The sequence below is a fragment of the Mus caroli genome, unplaced genomic scaffold (assembly GCF_978045245.1).
Source record: "Mus caroli unplaced genomic scaffold, Mus_caroli_1 scaffold_8, whole genome shotgun sequence".
In the NCBI taxonomy this organism is placed as follows: Eukaryota; Metazoa; Chordata; class Mammalia; order Rodentia; family Muridae; genus Mus; species Mus caroli.
In genome coordinates, this window is record NW_028227263.1 from 32600283 (window position 1) to 32620359 (window position 20077).

At 37.2% G+C, this 20077-nt stretch overlaps 1 protein-coding gene across 7 annotated transcripts in view; it reads left to right on the forward strand.

Annotated features, from left to right (window-relative positions):
- Positions 1–413: 413 nt before the first annotated feature.
- Btbd10 (BTB domain containing 10) overlaps positions 414–20077 on the forward strand; it is a 61826-nt gene continuing 42162 nt past the window's right edge. Inside the window, exons 1-4 of one of the 7 annotated variants that reach the window (XM_021166507.3) lie at positions 414–591; positions 845–931; positions 4803–4867; positions 17905–18062. In XM_021166507.3, coding sequence (XP_021022166.1) covers positions 17962–18062 — 101 coding nt within the window. In that variant the 5' untranslated portion in view covers positions 414–591; positions 845–931; positions 4803–4867; positions 17905–17961. Of the gene's footprint in view, positions 592–844; positions 932–970; positions 1048–4802; positions 4868–17904; positions 18063–20077 lie in introns of those variants that run through there. The other 6 variants (XM_029479655.2, XM_021166515.3, XM_021166508.3 and 3 more) reach the window with 6 other exon arrangements.

Here is a 20077-nt window from a genome sequence, read left to right on the forward strand (position 1 = left end):
GGCGACCTCCGGACCACCGCCTGCCAACGCCTCGTTGCTGCCCGTACCAGCTCGCGGACCCCGCGGAGGAAGGCGATCCGGGCGTTCGCCCTGCTGACAGAAACGCTCTCCTAGAAGTCTCCCAGGCACTGCTTTTACTGGCCCGGAGACGCCGTCCGGCTTTTGCCTAACGGTGACAGGAAGCGTGGGGTGAGGGTGTGCTCAGAGGTGTGGAGGTGGCCTGAGACTGCTCTTGGCTGACCGCGCAGAGAAGCGCTCGCGGGGAAGCTACGGGACAGCACTGCCAGCCGAGACCCCAGAGACTCTACTCAGCCTCTCCGTGCCCCGGCGCCACGCCCACTGTGGGAGGAGCTCCGTCCTTCGCGCGAGAACTCGCCTCGCCTCACCTCTTCGTAGTGCGAAGTCTCGCGAGAAGCAGCTAAGGAGCCGGCCTGCAACCTGCCGGGGCAGCTCTGGTAGGCGCAGCCGGTGGAGCGGCCGCCTCATACCTAGCACCGGAGGGGTCCGGTTCAGTGGGCTGAGGGAGCGGAGCGTCGCTCTCTCTCGGAGCTCTTCTCCTCGACCCTCGGTGGACGTCTCAGGGGCCAGCAGGTTGGAGCGGGCCGGGTGCGGGCGGCTGGGTTTGTAGTGGAAGCCGAGGGCGAGGCTAGATGCTGTGAACCGGGGTCCGGGAGGCTGGCGGCGGCTCCAGGAGCGTGGGGCGCGGTGCTCCGGGCTGCCCGCTCGAGCACCGGGTCCGGAGAGGCGGGGAAGGGTGCTGTTTTTTGGGTTAGGAGTCTGGAGGCCTTTCCCCAGGGGGAAAAAAGGCTATTTTCTCACACCTCCTTTCCAACCTCCTTTCCAGGGCAGAGTAACCCAGTGCCCCGCCCCTTTCCTGTCATCTTTGGGTCACCGCGGCGACAACCCGAAGAAGGCGCATCACAATAGGGCGGTGAGTAAGGCTCCCAGTTTAGGGATAAGGTGGTGGGGGAGTCGCCCTTCGGATGGAGGATGAGACACCTGTGATGTGCTGCTGTGTGCTTTTATTCTGTAACCGTTTCAACGAGGGTAAAGCTTGGTTTCCCACTCTAACTTGCCCAGAAAGGGTTCAGATTTATTCTCTGTGAGTCACAAGCCCTCTGACACCCCTGATTTTGGGGGTATGGGCTGGAGGGGACCTGAGATTTCATTTAGTTTGTCAATGTGTCCCTAACCTCGGTCTTTCCCGGGTTCCCATGTCTTTTTTTTTTTTTTTTTTCTCTTTAAATTTTTGAGTCTTAGCCTCTTATTGGTATTTGGAGTCCACGACAGACTAAAAAAAAGTTTCCCACTTTGTGCACTTAGTATATGAAATTACTTTATAGCCATGTAAGAGTCTGCACGCTTTTTATTTCAGTTAACAAGCTGCATGAAGCAGTACAGTGTATTGATTGGCAGTTGGGTTTCTTTCTGTTCTTGCCTGCCTCCCACTCTTCTCTTGCCCCACTAGCCCAATTTGATCCAAACTTTTTAGAGAGGGGTTTAGGGATGAATTTCGAATGAAATAGACTGTAGAAATTGGACGGAAAGATATAATAAGACATGTGAATGTAAAGACTGAACAAGTTCCTGCGCTGGAGAGTCCATCTAGAACTCAGTCGTGGGCGGTGAACCAAGGACTGATGCTGAATATTAAGCAGAAAGCAGTAGAAAGTACTTGGAAAATTACTAAATGGGAGATAAAGATGAGTTAATTTTGAAGGTTTTAGGCTTAGTAGTTTTCTCTAGCACAGAGGTTAGCACTCAGCGTTTATTCTTCGGGGTTGAGAAGAGGTAAGAAGGGCGCTTCAGAAACAGGAGAGTGTGGTTAGGACCCAGAGCGATGGCGTTCAGAAAGTTCCACGAGATGTTTGGGTTGTTAGATATTTTCACACTATTCAAACTTCCAGGTGGGCTTTTTACCTCCTGTGTTATCCTCCCACAAGTCTGAATTTTGTTCTGTTCTTCAAAGACTTGTGTATTTTTTTTTAACATTAAATGAGATCACAAAGAACTGTGGTCTGCTTTGTGACCATTTACATTTAAATGGTCTCATGAAGTGTACAAGTGAACTGGAGATACTCTGTGTCTCTCAGAGAGATAAGAATGAGTAAGTTTCACATGCCTTCAGGTACTAGACAGATAATGAGCATGTCAGTGCACTTGAGAGCTTCTGTCCTCTGAGCAGTATTCAGTCCGTCTGATTAATTGTGTATATAAGTGTGCAATCAGTTGTCAGCCTTCTTAGAATATAGGAACTCTAGAATTTTAAGTGCGATTTCCTGATATTTGAAATATTGACAAGTAAAACAAAGATACCTTCATGTGACCCATCCAAACCCAGTTTTATTTTAACATAAAAATATTTTAGAGCTATGTTTTATGTCTTGGCTTAGGAAGCTGTATATAGGTCAGAATTAATTTTATAACTAGAAACAAGCTTAAGTCAACTATGTCAGTTTGGAATTATAAATTTTTAGAAAAACTGAAAAATGTCAGCTCTTAATAAAATAGTTTAGTGCCCTTTAAATATAGGGCTACAGATTAAACAGTTAATTTCTAGTCTCTCATTGTCTGTCTACACTTTTGTTTTTTTGTAGTTTATTGCTGGTTTGAAATCATTAAATGGAAAAAAATCTATAAATAAGCACATAATTTTTAAGTTGCATACTATTCCAAGTTCAATGATAAAATCGTGTTTCTCACAATACCCTGCCTAGAATGTAAACCACCCCTTTCTCCAGTGAATCTGACTAGGATATGCTCCCATCCACCTGCTACTTTAGTAGTAATTTGTTTATCAGACTGACTGATAATTTCACAGTGTGGTCAAGAACCCTTATTTTATTTAATGATGGCCCACAGTACAAAAGTAGTGCTGTTACTAATTCGTCTATGTCAACAAGAAGCCATAATATGCTGCTTGTATGTGAGAAAAGTGAACATCCCTAACTTTATAGGGAAAGAAGAAAATCATGCTAAAGTTGCTAAGATGTATACTCTAGTCGCAGAAACGTTTTACTAGGGTATATTACAATTTTTCTATCTTACTGTTAATTATTGTTACTGTGCCTAACCAGTAAAGTTTCCCATAGATATGTATACATGAGAATTCATTTGGTACTTGTCACAGTTGCAGGCATATACTGATAACCTTGAAATATATACTTTAAGAGGGACTATATTAACATTTTACTGTGGGAATAACTGAAGAAACTTTATTGATTTGTGTTTATTATTTGATTTATAAGTAGCTTAAAAGAGTATATTAGCTTATTTAGAAGGTCTTTATTATACTTGTACCTAATATGTAAAATTAAGTCCAGGATACCATCTACAGTCCATTTCAGGATTTGAATACTTAGTATTTGCTATACCTTACCACACTGTGTCCCTGGGTATTGACTTTTACCAGAGGACATACGGATCCCCTGGTGCATGGGGAGAGTGTGAAGCTTGGGAATGGGAGAAAGAAAGTGTGATGTGAAACAGACATTCTTTTGGTGCCTCTTCTTTACAGAAAGCATTGACTTAAATTCTTCTTTCTAGTAAGAAGAATAGGTACTTTGATTAAACTTTGTGTCATAGTATGACTTAATGGCATTTGTGGAATTGAACCTTGTGGATTAAAATTCATTTACGCACTAGTAGGAAGTATTTTAATCACATAATCTGCTCAAGCTTTGTTGGGCTGTGAGGAATGGGAGTTTATAGGTCACTCAAGTCCCAAGAGGTGGATCTGGCAAAGTCAGCGTCTTTATCTTAGTGGTCGAGTCTGGAAAGCCAGGTAAGGAACAGAGTTTCCAGAAGGAAGAAGGCCTAGCTAAATACTCCTCCGTTACTGTGCAGTTGTGCACACTGGATGACTTCCACAACTGCCTATTATAAATTATAACTGTATGAAGGCTGCAAAGGATATTGTTTTTTAAGTCATGACTGGGGGGGGGGTGTCATATACTAGATTTTCTTATGCTTAATCCAGTCTTTTTAAGTTCAGCAAGGCTAATATCTCTTCATCAGTTCCCTGCTTCTCTCTAGAGCAAGTGGTGAAAAGAGATGTGTTACATTTATAAAATACTCCTATCTGAGAGTTTTAAAACCATTTTTATTTTGTTTATTATTTTCATTTATTACATCCTCACTGGTTTCCCCTCACTGCTCTCCTAGCTCCTTGGCCCCAACCTACCCTCTCCTCCAGATTCACTCCTCCTCCATTTCCCTTCAGAAAAGGACAGGGCTCCCAGGGATAGCAGCTGTACATAGAATATCAAGACAAGACTAGGAACATACCTCATATTAACCTGAATGAAGCAACCCAGTAGGAGGAAAAGGGTCCCAAAACGAGGCAAAAGAAAAGAGTCAGAGACGGCCCCTGCTCCCACTGTTAAGAGTCCCACAAGAATACCAAGCTGTACAACCATAACATATATACATACAGAAGACCTAGGTTAGACCATACAGGCTCCATGATTGTCAGTTCAGTTTCTGTGAGCTCCTAAATGCCCAGGTTAGGAAACTTTTTGTTTTAGGGATTTGTCATATTTGTGTGGATTGTCTTGCTGTCGGGGGAGGGGAGTGGAACGGAACATCATTTTTTTCCCCATGTTTCTATGGTAACTTATACAGAAGGAAATGCTTGTTTGCAAGTAGCTTTCATCCCCCTTCCCCTTCCACTCTCTGAAGTTATTTTTCCAATGAGGATTAGAAGAAGGGGTTGAATGTACTTTCCTCAGTGCCTTTGGTTCTGTTTTTGGGTGTCCTGTTTCTTAGAAGATACATTTTCAATATATTCATCTGTATGGTAGGTTTATCTGAGCAGGCTGGACCCCTGTGAGGGAGAAGGAAATGGAACACCTACATTTCTAACTGGGTAAGTGTAATTTACAATTGAAGTGGTTTACAATTTAGCCTGTGGTTTTGGGTTATATTTTTAATCCTCATCTATCTAACTCCTTTATTGTTTCTTTGTTGGTCTGAAGTAAAATTATGGCAGTCATTGGCTGTGGGGAAAGAGATAGTTATAGATGTTTGTTATAGAGGAAGTTACAAGTAGGGCATCCCTAATCCCAAATGTGAACTCTGAAATGCTGCAAAATCTAAGTCCTTCTGAGCATCCACCTATTCACCAATCTAAAGGTTTGTTTCATGTATTAAATTACCGTTAGAGGATGTGTGTAGGCTATTTATAAAATGTAAAAGAGCTTGTGTTTAGTCTTGGTTGGGTCCAAGATAATTCAATTCATATATGCAAACATTCCAGAACTTTAGAAAAAAAAATCCACAAGTAATCTGGAATCTGAAATACTTTGGGCCCAGGCATTTCAGATAAGGATTACTTAACCTGTTTTAGAGTTTTGTTTTTCTCTCTTTAATTGAATGTTTAATAGGATTCAAGCTAATGTTGCAGTTTCCTTACTATTTCCTCCTAGTTTACTTTGTGGTCCTTTACACTGGTAGAAGGTCAACAGCTAGAACTCAAAGCAACTCTCTAGAGATGCTCTCTAGAGAAAGATTAAAAGGGTGGGAGTTTACAGGCAGTGGGAATGCAGTGAGTTAAATACAGCTGTTGAGTATTTGGATGCCAGATTTTTTAGATTAGAATAGTTAGAATCTGTGATCGCATTGTTCACAATCTGAATAACTCCAGAATCTGGAACATTTATTATCCCAAGCATTTTGGTTAATAGCTACTTTACCCATATTTGAAATAGTAAATCATAAAGAGGGAAGAGTTTGTTACATATACAACCTTATGTCACAGATTTCTGAAGATTGTGAGGTATGATTGCTTTATCTTTGCCAGTAAAAGCAAAGATACATTTCTTTACTAATAACTTAATTGTATTCTGTTTAAAAATGTAATGTACCTGATTATATGACCTTAAAGTCCCAGGAGGATTAGTGCTAACCACCCCATGAATATAAAGTCCTTAGCTGCTTAAGCTCTTGCTATAAAATAGAGTAATATTTCTGTATAACCTACAAACAATAAATCCTATATATTCTTTAAGTCATCTTGAGATTATTTAATGCTTAACTCAATGTAAATTCTATGCAGATAGTTGTTCTATATTTAGAGAATCGTGACAAAAACTGTACAATCTTGAGTTGGTTAAATCTGTGGGTGTTGAACATGAGAATACAGAAGGTTAACTGCTCATTGTAGATGAAAGAAATGACATATTAATACTTAGGGACATAAAAAATTAACATTTTGTATTTGGCTGGGTATAAGATGAGAGTCTGTCATAGTGAATGACTGATTAAAGTACTACTTGACTAGATACTATGAATAATAATTTTCTAAGGTAATTTAAAATTGTCATATTTTTATTGAGCTATTTGGAATCACTTAGATTTGAGTTTAAAGCTCACTGTTAGTTCTTTGATGGTAAAGTTACATAATCTCTTTAATAATTTGTTTCTTCACATGAAAATGTGTACAGAGCATAGTAGTTAGGGATTTAAAGATAAAGGAAGCGTATTCTCAAATGTGTAAATAATAGAACAATATATTAATATAAACTTTTAGCACTTTGGTTTTTTATTTATGCACAGAAGATAGCATACTGGCATTGTTGCTCCTACACCCCTGCCTACCTACCAGTGTTCTTGAAACACATCCACCAATTAACTTATGTACATATTTGCTGATCTCATTTAAAAAGGACACATTCAAAATTTTATTTATAGCTTTTGATAGTATAATTCTTCTACTGTAATTACAAAAATTTCCTTTTTCTTTATTCTGATAAACATTGAACAGTAGGAAGCCCTACTTGATTTCAATGTTGGTATTCATTTTCTGGTATTTTTTAGTCTATATAATTTGAATGCCAGGTAGAAAAGAAGAGGGGTGAGTATTTTGAAAGTTGTCTATTAAAATTTTTTTATTTTTTTTTATTTTTATTTTTTTTTTAAACTCATTGTGAGGAAGGGATTTTTTTAATTTAATTTATTTTATTTTTTGCTTTTGTTTTTGTTTTTGGAGACAAGGTTTCTCTATAAAACCCTGGCTGTCCTGGAACTCACTCTGTAGACCAGGCTGGCCTCGAACTCAGAAATCCGCCTGCCTCTCCCTCTCAAGTGCTGGGATTAAAGGCATGCACCACCACGCCCAGCTTAGTTTTTTTTTTAAAACCAAAGCATTTATTAATTTATTTTATTTTCCACTTTAAGATATTTGATTATTATTACTTGTAGTGAATAGAACATTCTGGATTTTTGGTTTGCAGACTATATTAAATGCCAACCTAAAAGTAACTTTAAAATTGCTGTTGTTGTGGTTGGGTAGGTGGTAATGGGTTATAGAGGATGAACATACCACAGAGCATATGTGAAGATTAGAGGATAGTATGTGAAATTAGTACTCTTCTTCCTCCTTCACATGGTCCTGGGGTTTTGAACTCAGGTCATCAAGCTTGCAGTATAAGCACCTTTGTCTACTGAGCCCTCTTGTCTGTCCTCCACCCCCCATAAAAATAAACTTTAAAGCTCAGTTACCTAAGAAAGAATCGCAGGTAAAAGTTTTTACAATAAATAATTTTTATGATTTTCTCATTTTTGGATGGGCATACAAAGTGCTGATTTATTTTTGAAGTAATTATTTCATTCAAGGCAGTTTGTTTTACAGAGCATGGGCTTGAATTTAGTTTTCTAATATCTAGAAAGCAAATGGTGGTGTCTGTTCTTTAAACTCTTCATTTATTCTTTTAGAGGCTATATGTGTGTTTGTATATGTGTGCTTTTTCAGTGCTGAAGATCAAACCCAGAGCCTTATGCTCTGACATGCTAGCAGGCTCTGTTGCTGAGCTGCATCCCTTAGCCATATACAGCTGCTTATAGAATCCTATAACTTCCTGTATGATAGTTAACTGTAGGATACTCTTTAGTCTTTTTATTAAGTTCTTCTACGTTGCTAGTTTTTCCTTTAAAAGACGATATTTAGTTATTAAAGACTAGTGGAACTATCAAACTATAATAGACAAAATTACTTTAAATTATTTAATGCTTTAAAAAAATTGGAAGAGAGCCGGGCGTGGTGGCGCACGCCTTTAATCCCAGCACTTGGGAGGCAGAGGCAGGCGGATTTCTGAGTTTGAGGCCAGCCTGGTCTACAAAGTGAGTGCCAGGACAGCCAGGGCTACACAGAGAAACCCTGTCTCGAAAAAAAAAAAAAAAAAAATTGGAAGAGAAAACTGAAGCAAACATGGATCAAAACCTCTTAGCTGATTAAGGTAGTAAGTTGTACCTAGTAATTGGAAGGCTGAGCCTATAATATAGATAGAAAGTTTGCTGAGTGTTTTGTTCCAGTGCCCTCTCTTGTGGGCTGCATGTACTACTTTATGAGGTATGTGAAAAATGTTTATCATGTCGGAAGGAGACATTAAAAGTTCTGTTTATATTGGACTTTTAGTGCACGATTTTTTTCATTTTCCTTTTTTTTAAAAAAAATTCTTACTATATATTTAATACTGCTATGATAGGATGTATGAGTTATACATATGCTTTATGTTAGTTGAGCTAGAACACATTAAAAGGTAAAAGCTGCTATATTTTAGGTATCTATGCATCCCTAGTGAATGATACTATTTAACAGTAGCCTTAAATCGCTGTTACTTTTGAAATTGTTTTATGATGAGAACTTATGAAATGCTTTGATGAAAAATTTATTCTACAAACTTTGCTTGAATAATTGTGTTAGAATATATGATAACTACTTTAAAAGTTTATCTCATAAACTTGAGTATTCATTTTTCCAATACTTCAGTTACCATTGGTTATCATTCAAACACTTTGGGTATCATTAAACAGAAACATTGATAAGTTAAACAGCTGATTTAAAATTTCTTCTCTTCCCACTTTTGGCCATTTTGGGTGTGTGTGGGGGGGTGTGGTTGTAAATTGTATGTTTAAAATTAACCCTTTCTTTTATGTTATAAAATTTGTAGTTTACTACCTGTCTTTTTATGTCATCTAATCAGATGATTCTTGGAAGTCTGTATTCTCAGTTCCAGTTCCTGATTTCTTTGGTGGGTCTTTGCTAAAAACTTTAGTGTATGGGTACGGATTGTACATTCTTGTTTCTTATACAAGAATTCTTTGCCTTTGAAAGATTGTTGTTAGCTTTTTTTAAAAAAGACTTACTTTAATTATGTGTGTCTGCATGTTTCTGTGTCTCTGAGTGTATGTATACATGGCTGTGCACTGATTCACATATATGCACATGGAGGACAGAAGAGGGCACCCCATTCTTTTGAGCTGGACTTAAGGGTGATTGTTGGATGCCTGGCTTATGTGGGTGTTGGGATCCAAATGGATTGTATGGTTAAGTACTTTTAACCAGGGAGCCATCTCTTTAACTCCCAAGGCTCAGAAGGTTTTTGTTTGTTTGTTTTTTATTTTAAATGTGAATCTTAGTGGTTTTGTTTTTTATTCTGAAAATCAGTGTTTACCCATTGTTTTTCCTTTTTTAATGTTCTACTTTGAACATTTTGATTTCTGGAATCTTAGGAAAGCAAGTCCTTAGCTCTGTTTTAGAATTTTATCTGAAATCTTTTTCTCTCTCACTGTTTTGAAATGTCCCTACTTTGTATTAGCTGAGTCTGACATTTTGATGAGTTGTGTATTAGATCTGAGAGATGGTATAGTATAGTTGAAAAAATACCAAATTTGACTGTAGAGGTATGGATCATAGCTTTAATTGGCTATGTAATAGATGCTAAAGCAAATTTTACTGAACTCAATCTTAATAAAGGTCTTTGAATATAAAAAATTGTTTATTCTCAAAATGCAACATTGCCCAGATTCCTAAGTTACGAAGATATCTAGAGAGTGTTTTCCTGTTATCATGTATTTTGTCCCAAGTCAACTTTTAGATTGTTTAAAATGAAGAGGAAAACATAACTTCTTTTATGAAAAAGGCTGTAATATTTTGCTTCTGTACTGGCAAATCTAGTAGCTACCAGCCTTCCTGGTCATTACAGCTGCTCAACTTCAAGAACATGATGCCATGTCAAACCCCAAGGAAATAGCTATAACATAGGCACATATGGCTATTTAATTTTAAGAGAGAGTTAAAAATCTACTTCATTTAGGTATAGTTGCCTAGGTCTGGAATCTTTGAGTACCGAAGAGACTGAGACAGACCAATCACTAAGATGGATGCTAGTTTGAGCTACATAGTAAGTTTAAAGCTAGTCTAGATTACATGGTGATACTTTGTCTAGAGAAACCAAATCAAATTATTCAGTTGGAGTAGACACTATCTTTTTGAGCCAGGTGTGGTGCCACATACCTTTAATTTCATCACTGAGGAGGCTGAGGCAAGAGGATCTTTGTGAGTTCAAGGCCAGTCTGTTCGACTTGGTGAGTTGCATAGAGACCCTGTCTTAAAAACAAAACAAAGTGAAAAAAAAATATAGACATGCTGAGCAGTGGTGGTGCATACCTTTCATTCCAGGGCTGAGAAAGCCAAGGTATACTTCCTTCACACCTAAACCTCCCCAAACAGTACCACCAAGTGGGGAGCAAGTATTCAAACATCTGAACCTGTATGAGAGACACCTCATTCAAACTACCACATAGTGCTCTTTAGTTTAAGTTTCTAATATAAGAAAGTCTTCCATTTTTTTGGTTAGTTTTATTCCAAGGTATTTATGCATTTTTTTTGAAGCAATTGCAAATGAGGTTGTTTACCTGTTTCATTCCCAATTTGTTACTAGTATATAGGAAGGTTGTAGTAGCCACATTTCATAATAGCTCCATGGCTACTTTTTAGACATGATAGATTAAAATATTTTGTTTTCATATAGTTCTTTCTGTTGTAGAGCACTATAATCTATAATCATGAGCACTCACATCATGAGACACTTTCTAGACAAGCAAGAAATACAAAAGAAATGAAAGTTGAGAAGGAAATGATAATTAGGTCAAAATGAAGCTGCAATTAATAAAGACTGAAAATACATAGCATTGGAAAAGCATCATGAAAGAAAGCAATGTCAGTAATTTAGAGCCTGCTGCTTCTTAGAGTTGAATACAATGTAAGTATTTCAGTACCTTCTAGGAATTTTGTCTGTTAATCCTGTCAAGCTGTTTTGCTTTGATTTTAAAATATTTCTGGTTTTGAAGGTGTAACTCTTTGGACATAAGAAGAAGGAAAAATAAAATCATTTAGAAAACAAAGTGATATTTTATCTTAAAATTGTATCTTTTCGTGAGATAAAGAACTTATAAATAACTACATAGAATTTGTTGTTCATTTAGTTATAAACATGCTGAACATGTTACACAGATGTTTGGAAATACTTGGACTTCAGAAAAAACTTTAAATATTTATTGTGCTGGTCGAAACAGGAAAACAACAATTTTTAAATGTATTAATATCTTGATTAAGAAATGAATGAAGTACATGCTTAGGTACACACACAGAGAAAGGAACACAAGCTGGCCAACAAGGAATAGATACAGCCTTAACAGTTTGAAGATTGAGGCATGATTTCCAGGACTAGGCTGCCTGGGATTTATAGCAAGCCCTGTCAAGAAAAAAAGCAAAATAAAGGGAAAGGGAGGAAGGAAGGAAAGGAGAGAAGGGGAATGGAAGTAGGACACAGAGGAGGAAATGAGGCAGAGAATGAGAGATAAGTGAACAAAGTAATTTTAATACAAAATCTATGAAGTAGAACTTTGGGTAATCGGGAAAATAGCTCAGCTGGCAAAGTGCTGGCCATTCAGGCCTGAGGATCTGAGTTCAATCCCTAAACCCCATTAAAGAAAAAAAAATTACATGTTTATAATCTTAGTGCAAGGAAGTTGAAGACTCGGAGCTCTCTGGGGCTTGCTGGCCATCCAGTGTAACCTAATACAGTTCCAGGCTAACTGAGAGAGATTGCCTTAAAAGAGGGTAAACTGTGTCCTGTGGGGTGGCACCCAACTTTGAACTCCATCTTCCACATTCATAGTGCATGCACACACAAAAAATATAGCTTGGAGGCTGAGGTGAGGGTATAACTCAGTGGTGGAGCATTTCCTGTCATGAATACAACCTTAGCTTTCCCTTTTCTCTCCTTCTCTGCCCTCATGGCTCTGCTCCCGTCTGTCTGCCTCTACCCCATCTCCAGCCCCTCACTCCTATCTCTTCCCCCAAATAAACCCCCTTTATACCAGAAAAAAAAAAAAAAACCTTAGCTTTGATCCCTTGCACTGTAAAAATAAACTCTTACTTTGATTGCAACAAATCAGAAAAGAATAAACTTTTCTTATTTGAATTGAAATTGAATAGATTCTCAATTTGACATTTGAAAGGGCTTCTGTGTGAAGTAAGCAATCATCTTTGAGGGATATTGGGGAAGCCTAGGGCTATTTGATATCTTTTGTTTGTTTGTTTGTTTTTGTTTTTTCGAGACAGGGTTTCTCTGTGTAGCCCTGGCTGTCCTGGAACTCACTCGGTAGACCAGGCTGGCCTCGGAACTCAGAAATCCTCCTGCTTCTGCCTCTTGAGTGCTGGGATTAAAGGCGTGCACCACCACGCCCGTCTGCTATTTGATATCTTTAAAAATATTTTCAGAGGATTTTATACTTACTTTCCACCCTACATATCTATCTCTCTCCCTCTGTCTCTCCCACCCTGCCCCTGTGTGTGTGTGTGTGTGTGTGTGTGTGTGTGTGTGTGTGTGTGTGAAGATAGAACTCAGACAAGAATGAGCTAAATCCAAAGCCCTATTTTTCCTTTTTTGGTTATATTGCTTATGTGCAGGTATTGTCATTAGATTTAAATTGAATTATAATTTTTTTCCATCAGTGCTCTTTGCCATGACTGAATTGTAGGTTCAGTTGTACTATAATTCTCTTTTAAGATAAGCCACTATAAAGAAGTCTTATAAATATTTATACTTTGTATTTCCTCTGCATTAGTGGATCATAATACATGCCCTTTGGGTTCTTTCGTTGTAATTACTTAATTAGAACATTTTATAAAAGATTATATTCAGGTTATAGTAAGTTGTACTAAGCCATGGGGACAAACATAAATTATACTTTTTTTTTGTCCTCAAGAATCTTGAAGTATTTGAGGGACACATGGGAGAAACATTTTGCTTGTCTATATGTGTTAATCATTGTACATAACCAAAACAGAATTATACTTAGGCAGCTCTTAAAGAAGAAAAATTCTATTGAAGAAAATTTCTATGACAAAGCCACTTCTAAGTACTTTATTTACCAGTATGTTGTTAGTTTATCATTATATAAACCATTATTAGAAAATTCAAATAGTGTAAGAAAGAATACAATGGAAACTAAATTTCCCCTTGATTTCTACTTGATATTTCCAGACATTCTTTTAAATCTGGCTTCTCTAAAGCTTTTAATAATAGTTCATGTGTGACAGTAGTGGCTCCAAATACTTAATGTGTTATGTATGTTATTAGATGTATCCAAGCTCTTTGCAACAGTTATTTCTCATTTTAGTGTTGTTCTTCGCTCAAGCTGATTTTTCATTGTACTTTTTGATACTTGTCATTTATCTCCGGAGATGCCTTTTTGTTACTCATCAAGATTCTTCCTTCAGATCTTTGGGTCTGTGAGCCTTTGTTTGAATATATTCATAAAGAGTGCTTTGAAGTTTGGTAACACAACATCTGGGTCCACATGGAGTCGGTTTTTTATCAGATCCTCTTTATTGTCATGTTTCTTGGCATGCTACAGTTTTTAGTTGAAATTTGGCTGTTATGGTATTCTCATAAGGGTTGTTGTTCTAAGGACAACTCTTTAGCCTGGAGTCAGGCAGACTTACCTCCCCTGCACTGTATAGCAGTTCTGTCAGACCAGTTCTTCCCTTTTAAAGTTTCTTTCTCATTGGCTTCATATCTGGGAGCAAGTCTGTGGAAGGAATTTCTTCCTGTACCTATTGTTATTTGATGTTAGCTAAGAATTTGGACAAAGATTATAGTCAGATTTTTTAATTCACCTTTTCTGTGTCCTTTTTTGGGGGGAGCCGGTGGTGAGTGGGAGATAAACCCTTTGTTTCCAGCCTAGTTGCTAGTGGTCTCTGTTCATTAACATCCTAACAGTAAAGGTTTCAGTTTTCTGCTGCTTGTGTTATATATGATTAAGGAATACAACGAGTTAAGAAATATCAAATCATAGATCTTGTGTTATGCAACTTTGGAGGGTAGATTCTTCCTAGTGAAGATTCTTCTGTGGTCTACATTTTGGGGGGGGGGGATTATTGGGATTATCCAGGTCTATCTCCCTTGCATGTAGAATTTACAATAAACCAAACATCTAAGCAAAGTTTGTGCTCAGATTTTGGGTCTTTACCTTTTCATGTTTTCCCCCCAATTTTCATTATATATGCTTTAAATTTCTACTTGCACTTTCAGTGTTGAGAATTCTCATCCATGTTGAGCTGCATGGCTTCTTGGTTTTTATTCACCCTATTTGAAAGCGAAATAGAAGAATCTAAGCAGAAAATCTTGTAGCTGAACTCAGGCTCTGTTCCTTTTCTTTCACTGTGATTTGCTTTTGAGATTTTTTTTCTAGTTTTAAATAAGCTTAATTAAAAAAAAATGTATGTGTATGAATGTTTTGCCTGCATGCATGTCTGTGTAACACTTGGTGCCTGGTGTCATGGAAGCTAGAAAAGGACATTGATCCCCTGGAACTGAAGTTATAGATGCTTGTAATCCATTGGTGACAGGTTGGTGCTGGAATCTAACCAGTGTTCTTAACCACTGAGCCATTCTCCAGCCCATTTTAAACAGGCTCTTAAAAATAGTCTTTTCAGGTTTAAATTGTTGCTTTCTATAAAGAAGCTTACCCAACTATGTTCATAAAAAAATTATTTTTTTGTTCTTTGGATTTCTATTTGGGGTGTGTGTGTGTGTGTGTGTGTGTGTGTGTGTGTGTGTGTGTGTAGGTGTCAAGACAGCTTGCAGGAATCCAGTTTCCTCCTTTCATTACATGACTCCCAGAGCACCATTACCTACAGCCTTCTTTATTTTCTCCTGCTTAAAAGATCTTTCTTTCTACTAATCACTACACTTTAATTTCTAGTTTGAAGGACAAAAATAGGCACTGGGGAGATGTCCTAATTGATAAGTTTCATGCTGTGAAAGCATGAGGACCTGAATTTACATCTCTTTTATACATGTGAAATGGCAGGGATGGGAGCATGTAGCTATAACACTAGTGCAGAAGGTACTGGAGAAGCTGAATTTTCAGAGTTCACTGACCTGTCAGTCTATCCTGTCAGTGAATACAATGAGAAACTCTCTAAAGATGAGGCGGAGAACAATTGAAGGCAATTCACATCAACCTCTGGCTTCCACAATCATGTGCATACAGGTGCATGTGCACCTACATATGTGTGTACATGTGCATGTATGTGCACGTCTGTGCCCCCCCCCATAATTTCACATTAATAGAAAATCTCTCGTGTAGCAATCTGTCTAAACTGAGCCTACAGAGATAAAGAATACATAAGACACAAGAGGGCTGAGGTTTAAAGGTGCATCTGCTGGTAATGAGGAGCAAACATTAATTCCTATATATACATCTGGGTACATTAGAAAAGATCGTGGGGCTTTGGTTAAATTGGATTTTAATCTTAGCTCTAAAATTTCTTTATAATATACAAACAAGATAAAGTAGGGCTGTTTACTAAATAGAAGGAAACATATGAACTTGTTAGCTCACTGATACCTAGTGATAACAGTAAGTTGTCTCCTTACACTTTTTATGTTGTTGTTGTTGTTTTTTTTTTAATGTTCTTCTTTGGGTCATTGTCATTAATTCATACTATATGGAAATAGTGTCCCAGAGAACACATATTTACTGTTAGAGTTGTTTTTGAGGTTTCTGTTATAACATTTTTGCCTCCTCTCTACATAACAGTATTCAAGAGATAGGAATGTGAAAGTCATTGAATCACCTTTCTCCCAGTTGACTCTTGGTAGTCTCCTAAAAAATGTGTACAGACTTAACCAACAGGTGTAGCCTCTGTAATAGAGTATTTCTAAGTTATTTGGAACATAGACTATTTCTGTTGTCTTTAAATATGAATAGGGATGTATTTTGTAGAAATTCTTTTCAGTACTCCAATAATTGCTTTTGAAGCTTCAACAATAGTACACTTTAATTTGTCTGCTGTGACATTGGATATTTGGGATTCTAAGTGCCAATTTTTGAAGAAACTTTAAGCAGTTTAGGTATAGGAATTGGAAAGCCATGAAATGTTTTTAGAAAGGTTTGGTTGGTTGATTGGTTTTGTTTTTTTTAATTCATTGAAGCAAATGTTCCATTAAATGGTGGTAAGGAGATTAACCAAGAGGGTTATTGATAGACGAAAAGGTTGGTTCAGAATGGAGGCAGCAGCAGCTTTATGGATGAAAGGAAAAGAAGGAATCAAGAAAGTTTTGAGCTGGGCGTGGTGGCACATGCCTTTAGTCCCAGCACTCTGGAGGCAGAAGCAGGTGGATTTCTGAGTTCGAGGCCAGCCTGGTCTACAAAGTGAGTTCCAGGACAGCCCCAGCTATACAGAGAAACCCTGTCTCAAAAAACCAAAAAAAAAAAGGTTTTGAAGTAGATTTGATAGGGGAAAGTGAGAAGTCAAGGATGACTTCAGATTTTTTAACTTGGTGAATAAAGATGATAATAATAATTACCATTATTATTGGTGGTAGTAGTAGTAGTAGTGTGTGTGTTGTGTGTGTCACCTCATGCATGTGGAGGTCTGAGTACAGTCTTCAGAGTCAGTTCTACCCATTAGGCTGCAAGACTTACATCTGTGCTTTACACAAGGAGCCATCTTGCACTGTCTTTGACTTTTGTGAACTCTGTCAAATCCAGTTCAGAAGTGAGGGTAGAGAAAGGATGCTAGAGCCAGTGTCAGAAAACCTGGTTCTAGTCAGATTTACATAACTTAGCTAAACAATTTGAAGAGTTACATTTATTTATCATTTGGTTTTATGGTGGTGGTGGTGTGGGGAAGTCTGTGGAGGTTTCACAATACCTGTAAGTAAAATCTGATGTGTTTTCAAGACCAGGACTATATAATATACCAAATTCTCATTGTTTTTGTAATCCTACAGCTGATCAACATTGTTAACTTAACAAAATTCTGAGGTTGTTTGGTTCTATATATGAGATTATAATGCCACTCTTGCAACATGATTGAGAATATTAAATATTATGTAAAGCTATTATGGTTTCTTTATACCTTTGGTAGATTTAGTAGTCATAAACCTCATATATATGAAAAAATATTGATAGGTTTCATTGATAATTGCACTGTAAGGATAACTGTATACACTCATTTGTCAGTAAAAATTAACTTTCTGTTCAGCATCAATTTGGTTAAGGAAATAATAACATTGTTATTTGGTCCTGAGATGTTTTGTGACACTGGGGGATGTAGCTTAGTGGTGACTAGCTTCCACGAGGTCCTAAGTTTAGTCCTTGGTGAAGGAAAAAAAAAATTGCTCTGTAAGCATTTTAACTTTTGGCAATTAAGACATATTCCAACTGAAATTTTATGTAAAATAGTCCTTCTATGGATTGTTTTTGTTTTAGGGGTACTGATTGATATTTGAAAGCATGAGTTACTTAGTCATTGTTGTATACTTGCTCAATGTAAGTGCTGTTTTATTAACCTGTTACACAGGGGTAGTAAATTTAGCAATTACTAATTTGTAGACCTCTACTGGTATATCAGGTGCAAAGTACATTTAAACGATTTCCGGGGTTTATTTTAATCTGATTTGTGACATTTGATGTTTAGTGTTTTGTGATCTACTTAACCACTTTATCACAAATACACCACAGTAATCTCTAGTATATAAAATTCTATGGCTGTTTTATTCTGCATGGAATAGATTTAAAGGTCAACACTACTCTTTTATGTAGGTTATGGGTGCTACATGTGTGCTTTCAGAGCAGTAGTGTGAGGAAACTTGAAGTGGGATGGCAGGACGGCCTCATCCCTATGACAGTAACTCCAGTGATCCAGAGAATTGGGATCGGAAATTGCATAGTAGACCTCGTAAACTTTATAAACATTCAAGGTAGGTAGAATATATATATATATTTCCCATATCAAAGCTCTGTTCAACAAGCTGATTATAAAAACCACTGCTTCATTTGATTGTGGTAAGTCCTGTCAGGATGTGGCCTCATTTACAAAGCACTGTGCATGTGTGTTTCTCCTGAAATAGCTTCTAGAGAAACATTTCTTCCTTTTAATTTTTCAGCATTTTTGTTTCTTTGAATACTTTTGTCTCTTGATTATGTTAACATTTTAGTTGACTCAATAATGAGGTGTTATTAATGTGATCAGTTTGGAATTCAGGCAAGTTAGGTTTGTTCTTAGGTTTTTGCTATATAAATTTTGCTATATAGACATACTATGTGTGCTGCTTTAAGTTGACAGTTTATATGTTTGTGTCAGGACTTGGCCTCAGTACATCTTTAAGTATGCAAAATGTATTCCGTGGGCATACTGATCAAATGGGAAAATTCATCTTTGCAGCCCTCTACCGGTTCTTTTTGAGTTTGATGCATGAAATGAAATTGATTTCAAAAGTTCAGGCTTGTCAGTTATTTTTTTTAACTTTGATTTTTATACTGTGGTAAAATGAATCATTTAGAATACTTTGTAATCTAATATTTTAATATGTTAACTGACAGCTATTAAATTCCACATATCACAGGTATGTAAGCATGTTTTCATAGAGAATTTTGCTATATAAATATTATATAGAAGATATTACTGAAAGTATAACTTAATCAAATTAAAAACTTCTTTTGATTACTGATAACAAATACATGCTTTCTTGAAAATAATACCATAACTTTGATATCCTTTTTGTAATACTAAAAAAAAAAAAAGAAGAAAACTGATTTGAATACCTTAAAGTAAATATTTAGAAAATATGAGTGAGTGATTGATACTTCCTAACTCTCCTGAGAAGATACTTACATATATTGTAGAATTTCATGTGTTCTCTTAAATTGATATTGATTTCTTAATTTACAAGTACGCGGCACACAGTGTAAATATTTTTTGGTTTGTTTTATTCTGTGTATCTTTTTAAGACTCTTGTTTATTTCCTAGGTAATTATCTTGTCCTTATTAGGGAGGCTTTAAAGATATATGAGTTTTACTACTGTGTGGGATTATAGCTAGCTACACCATATTGTATGTATATGTATGTATGCATATATATGTATATATATATACACACACACACATTTCAAGTGAATTTTGTATTATGCTTTCTAACTCTTGATAAGTCCCTGCTGATGTGCACTAAATAGTGCATTATTTAATGAAGTGACAAGGGTAGCAGTGTCATTGTTTGCTTTTAGAAAGGCTTCATGCATTTAGTGGAAAATTTTATACTAATGTTTTCATCTCAGAAGCCTTTTTTATTTCTATATCTTCAATATCTATATTTTTAATTTTTTGTGTAATGTTGGGAATTGAGCACAGGGCTTTTTGTATATGCTAAAAAAGTACTTTGCTACTATGCTTTTCATTAGCAACTTCTTAATGCTATTTTGGGGTAAGCTGTAAGGCAGGGCAGTGTAGTGGCAGAACCAGGCGGCAGAAGCAGGCAGATCTCTCTGAGTTCAAGGCCATTCAGAGCTATAAACTGGGGCTCTGCTTTGCAGGGGTAAGGGAAGAGGGGAAGGAGGAAGAGGAAGAAATTAGTTTAAATTTCTTTTAGGCTGGATGTGGTAGTATATGTTTGTAGTCCTGGCATTTGGAGGGTAAAGTCAGGAGGATCAAGAGATCAAGGTTAGCCGGGAGTGGTGGCTCACGCCTTTGATCCCAGCACTCAGGAGGCAGAGGCAGGCGGATTTCTGAGTTCAAGGCCAGCCTGGTCTACAAAGTGAGTTCCAGGACAGCCCCAGCTATACAGAGAAACCCTGTCTCGAAAAACCAAAAAAAAAAAAGAGAGAGAGATCAAGGTTATCTGGAGCTATATGAGAACCTGTCTTAAAACAACAAAATGTTGGTGGGGGAGAGAGGACCTGCCTGAGTTCAGTTCTTAGCATCTACATCTGGCAGCTCATA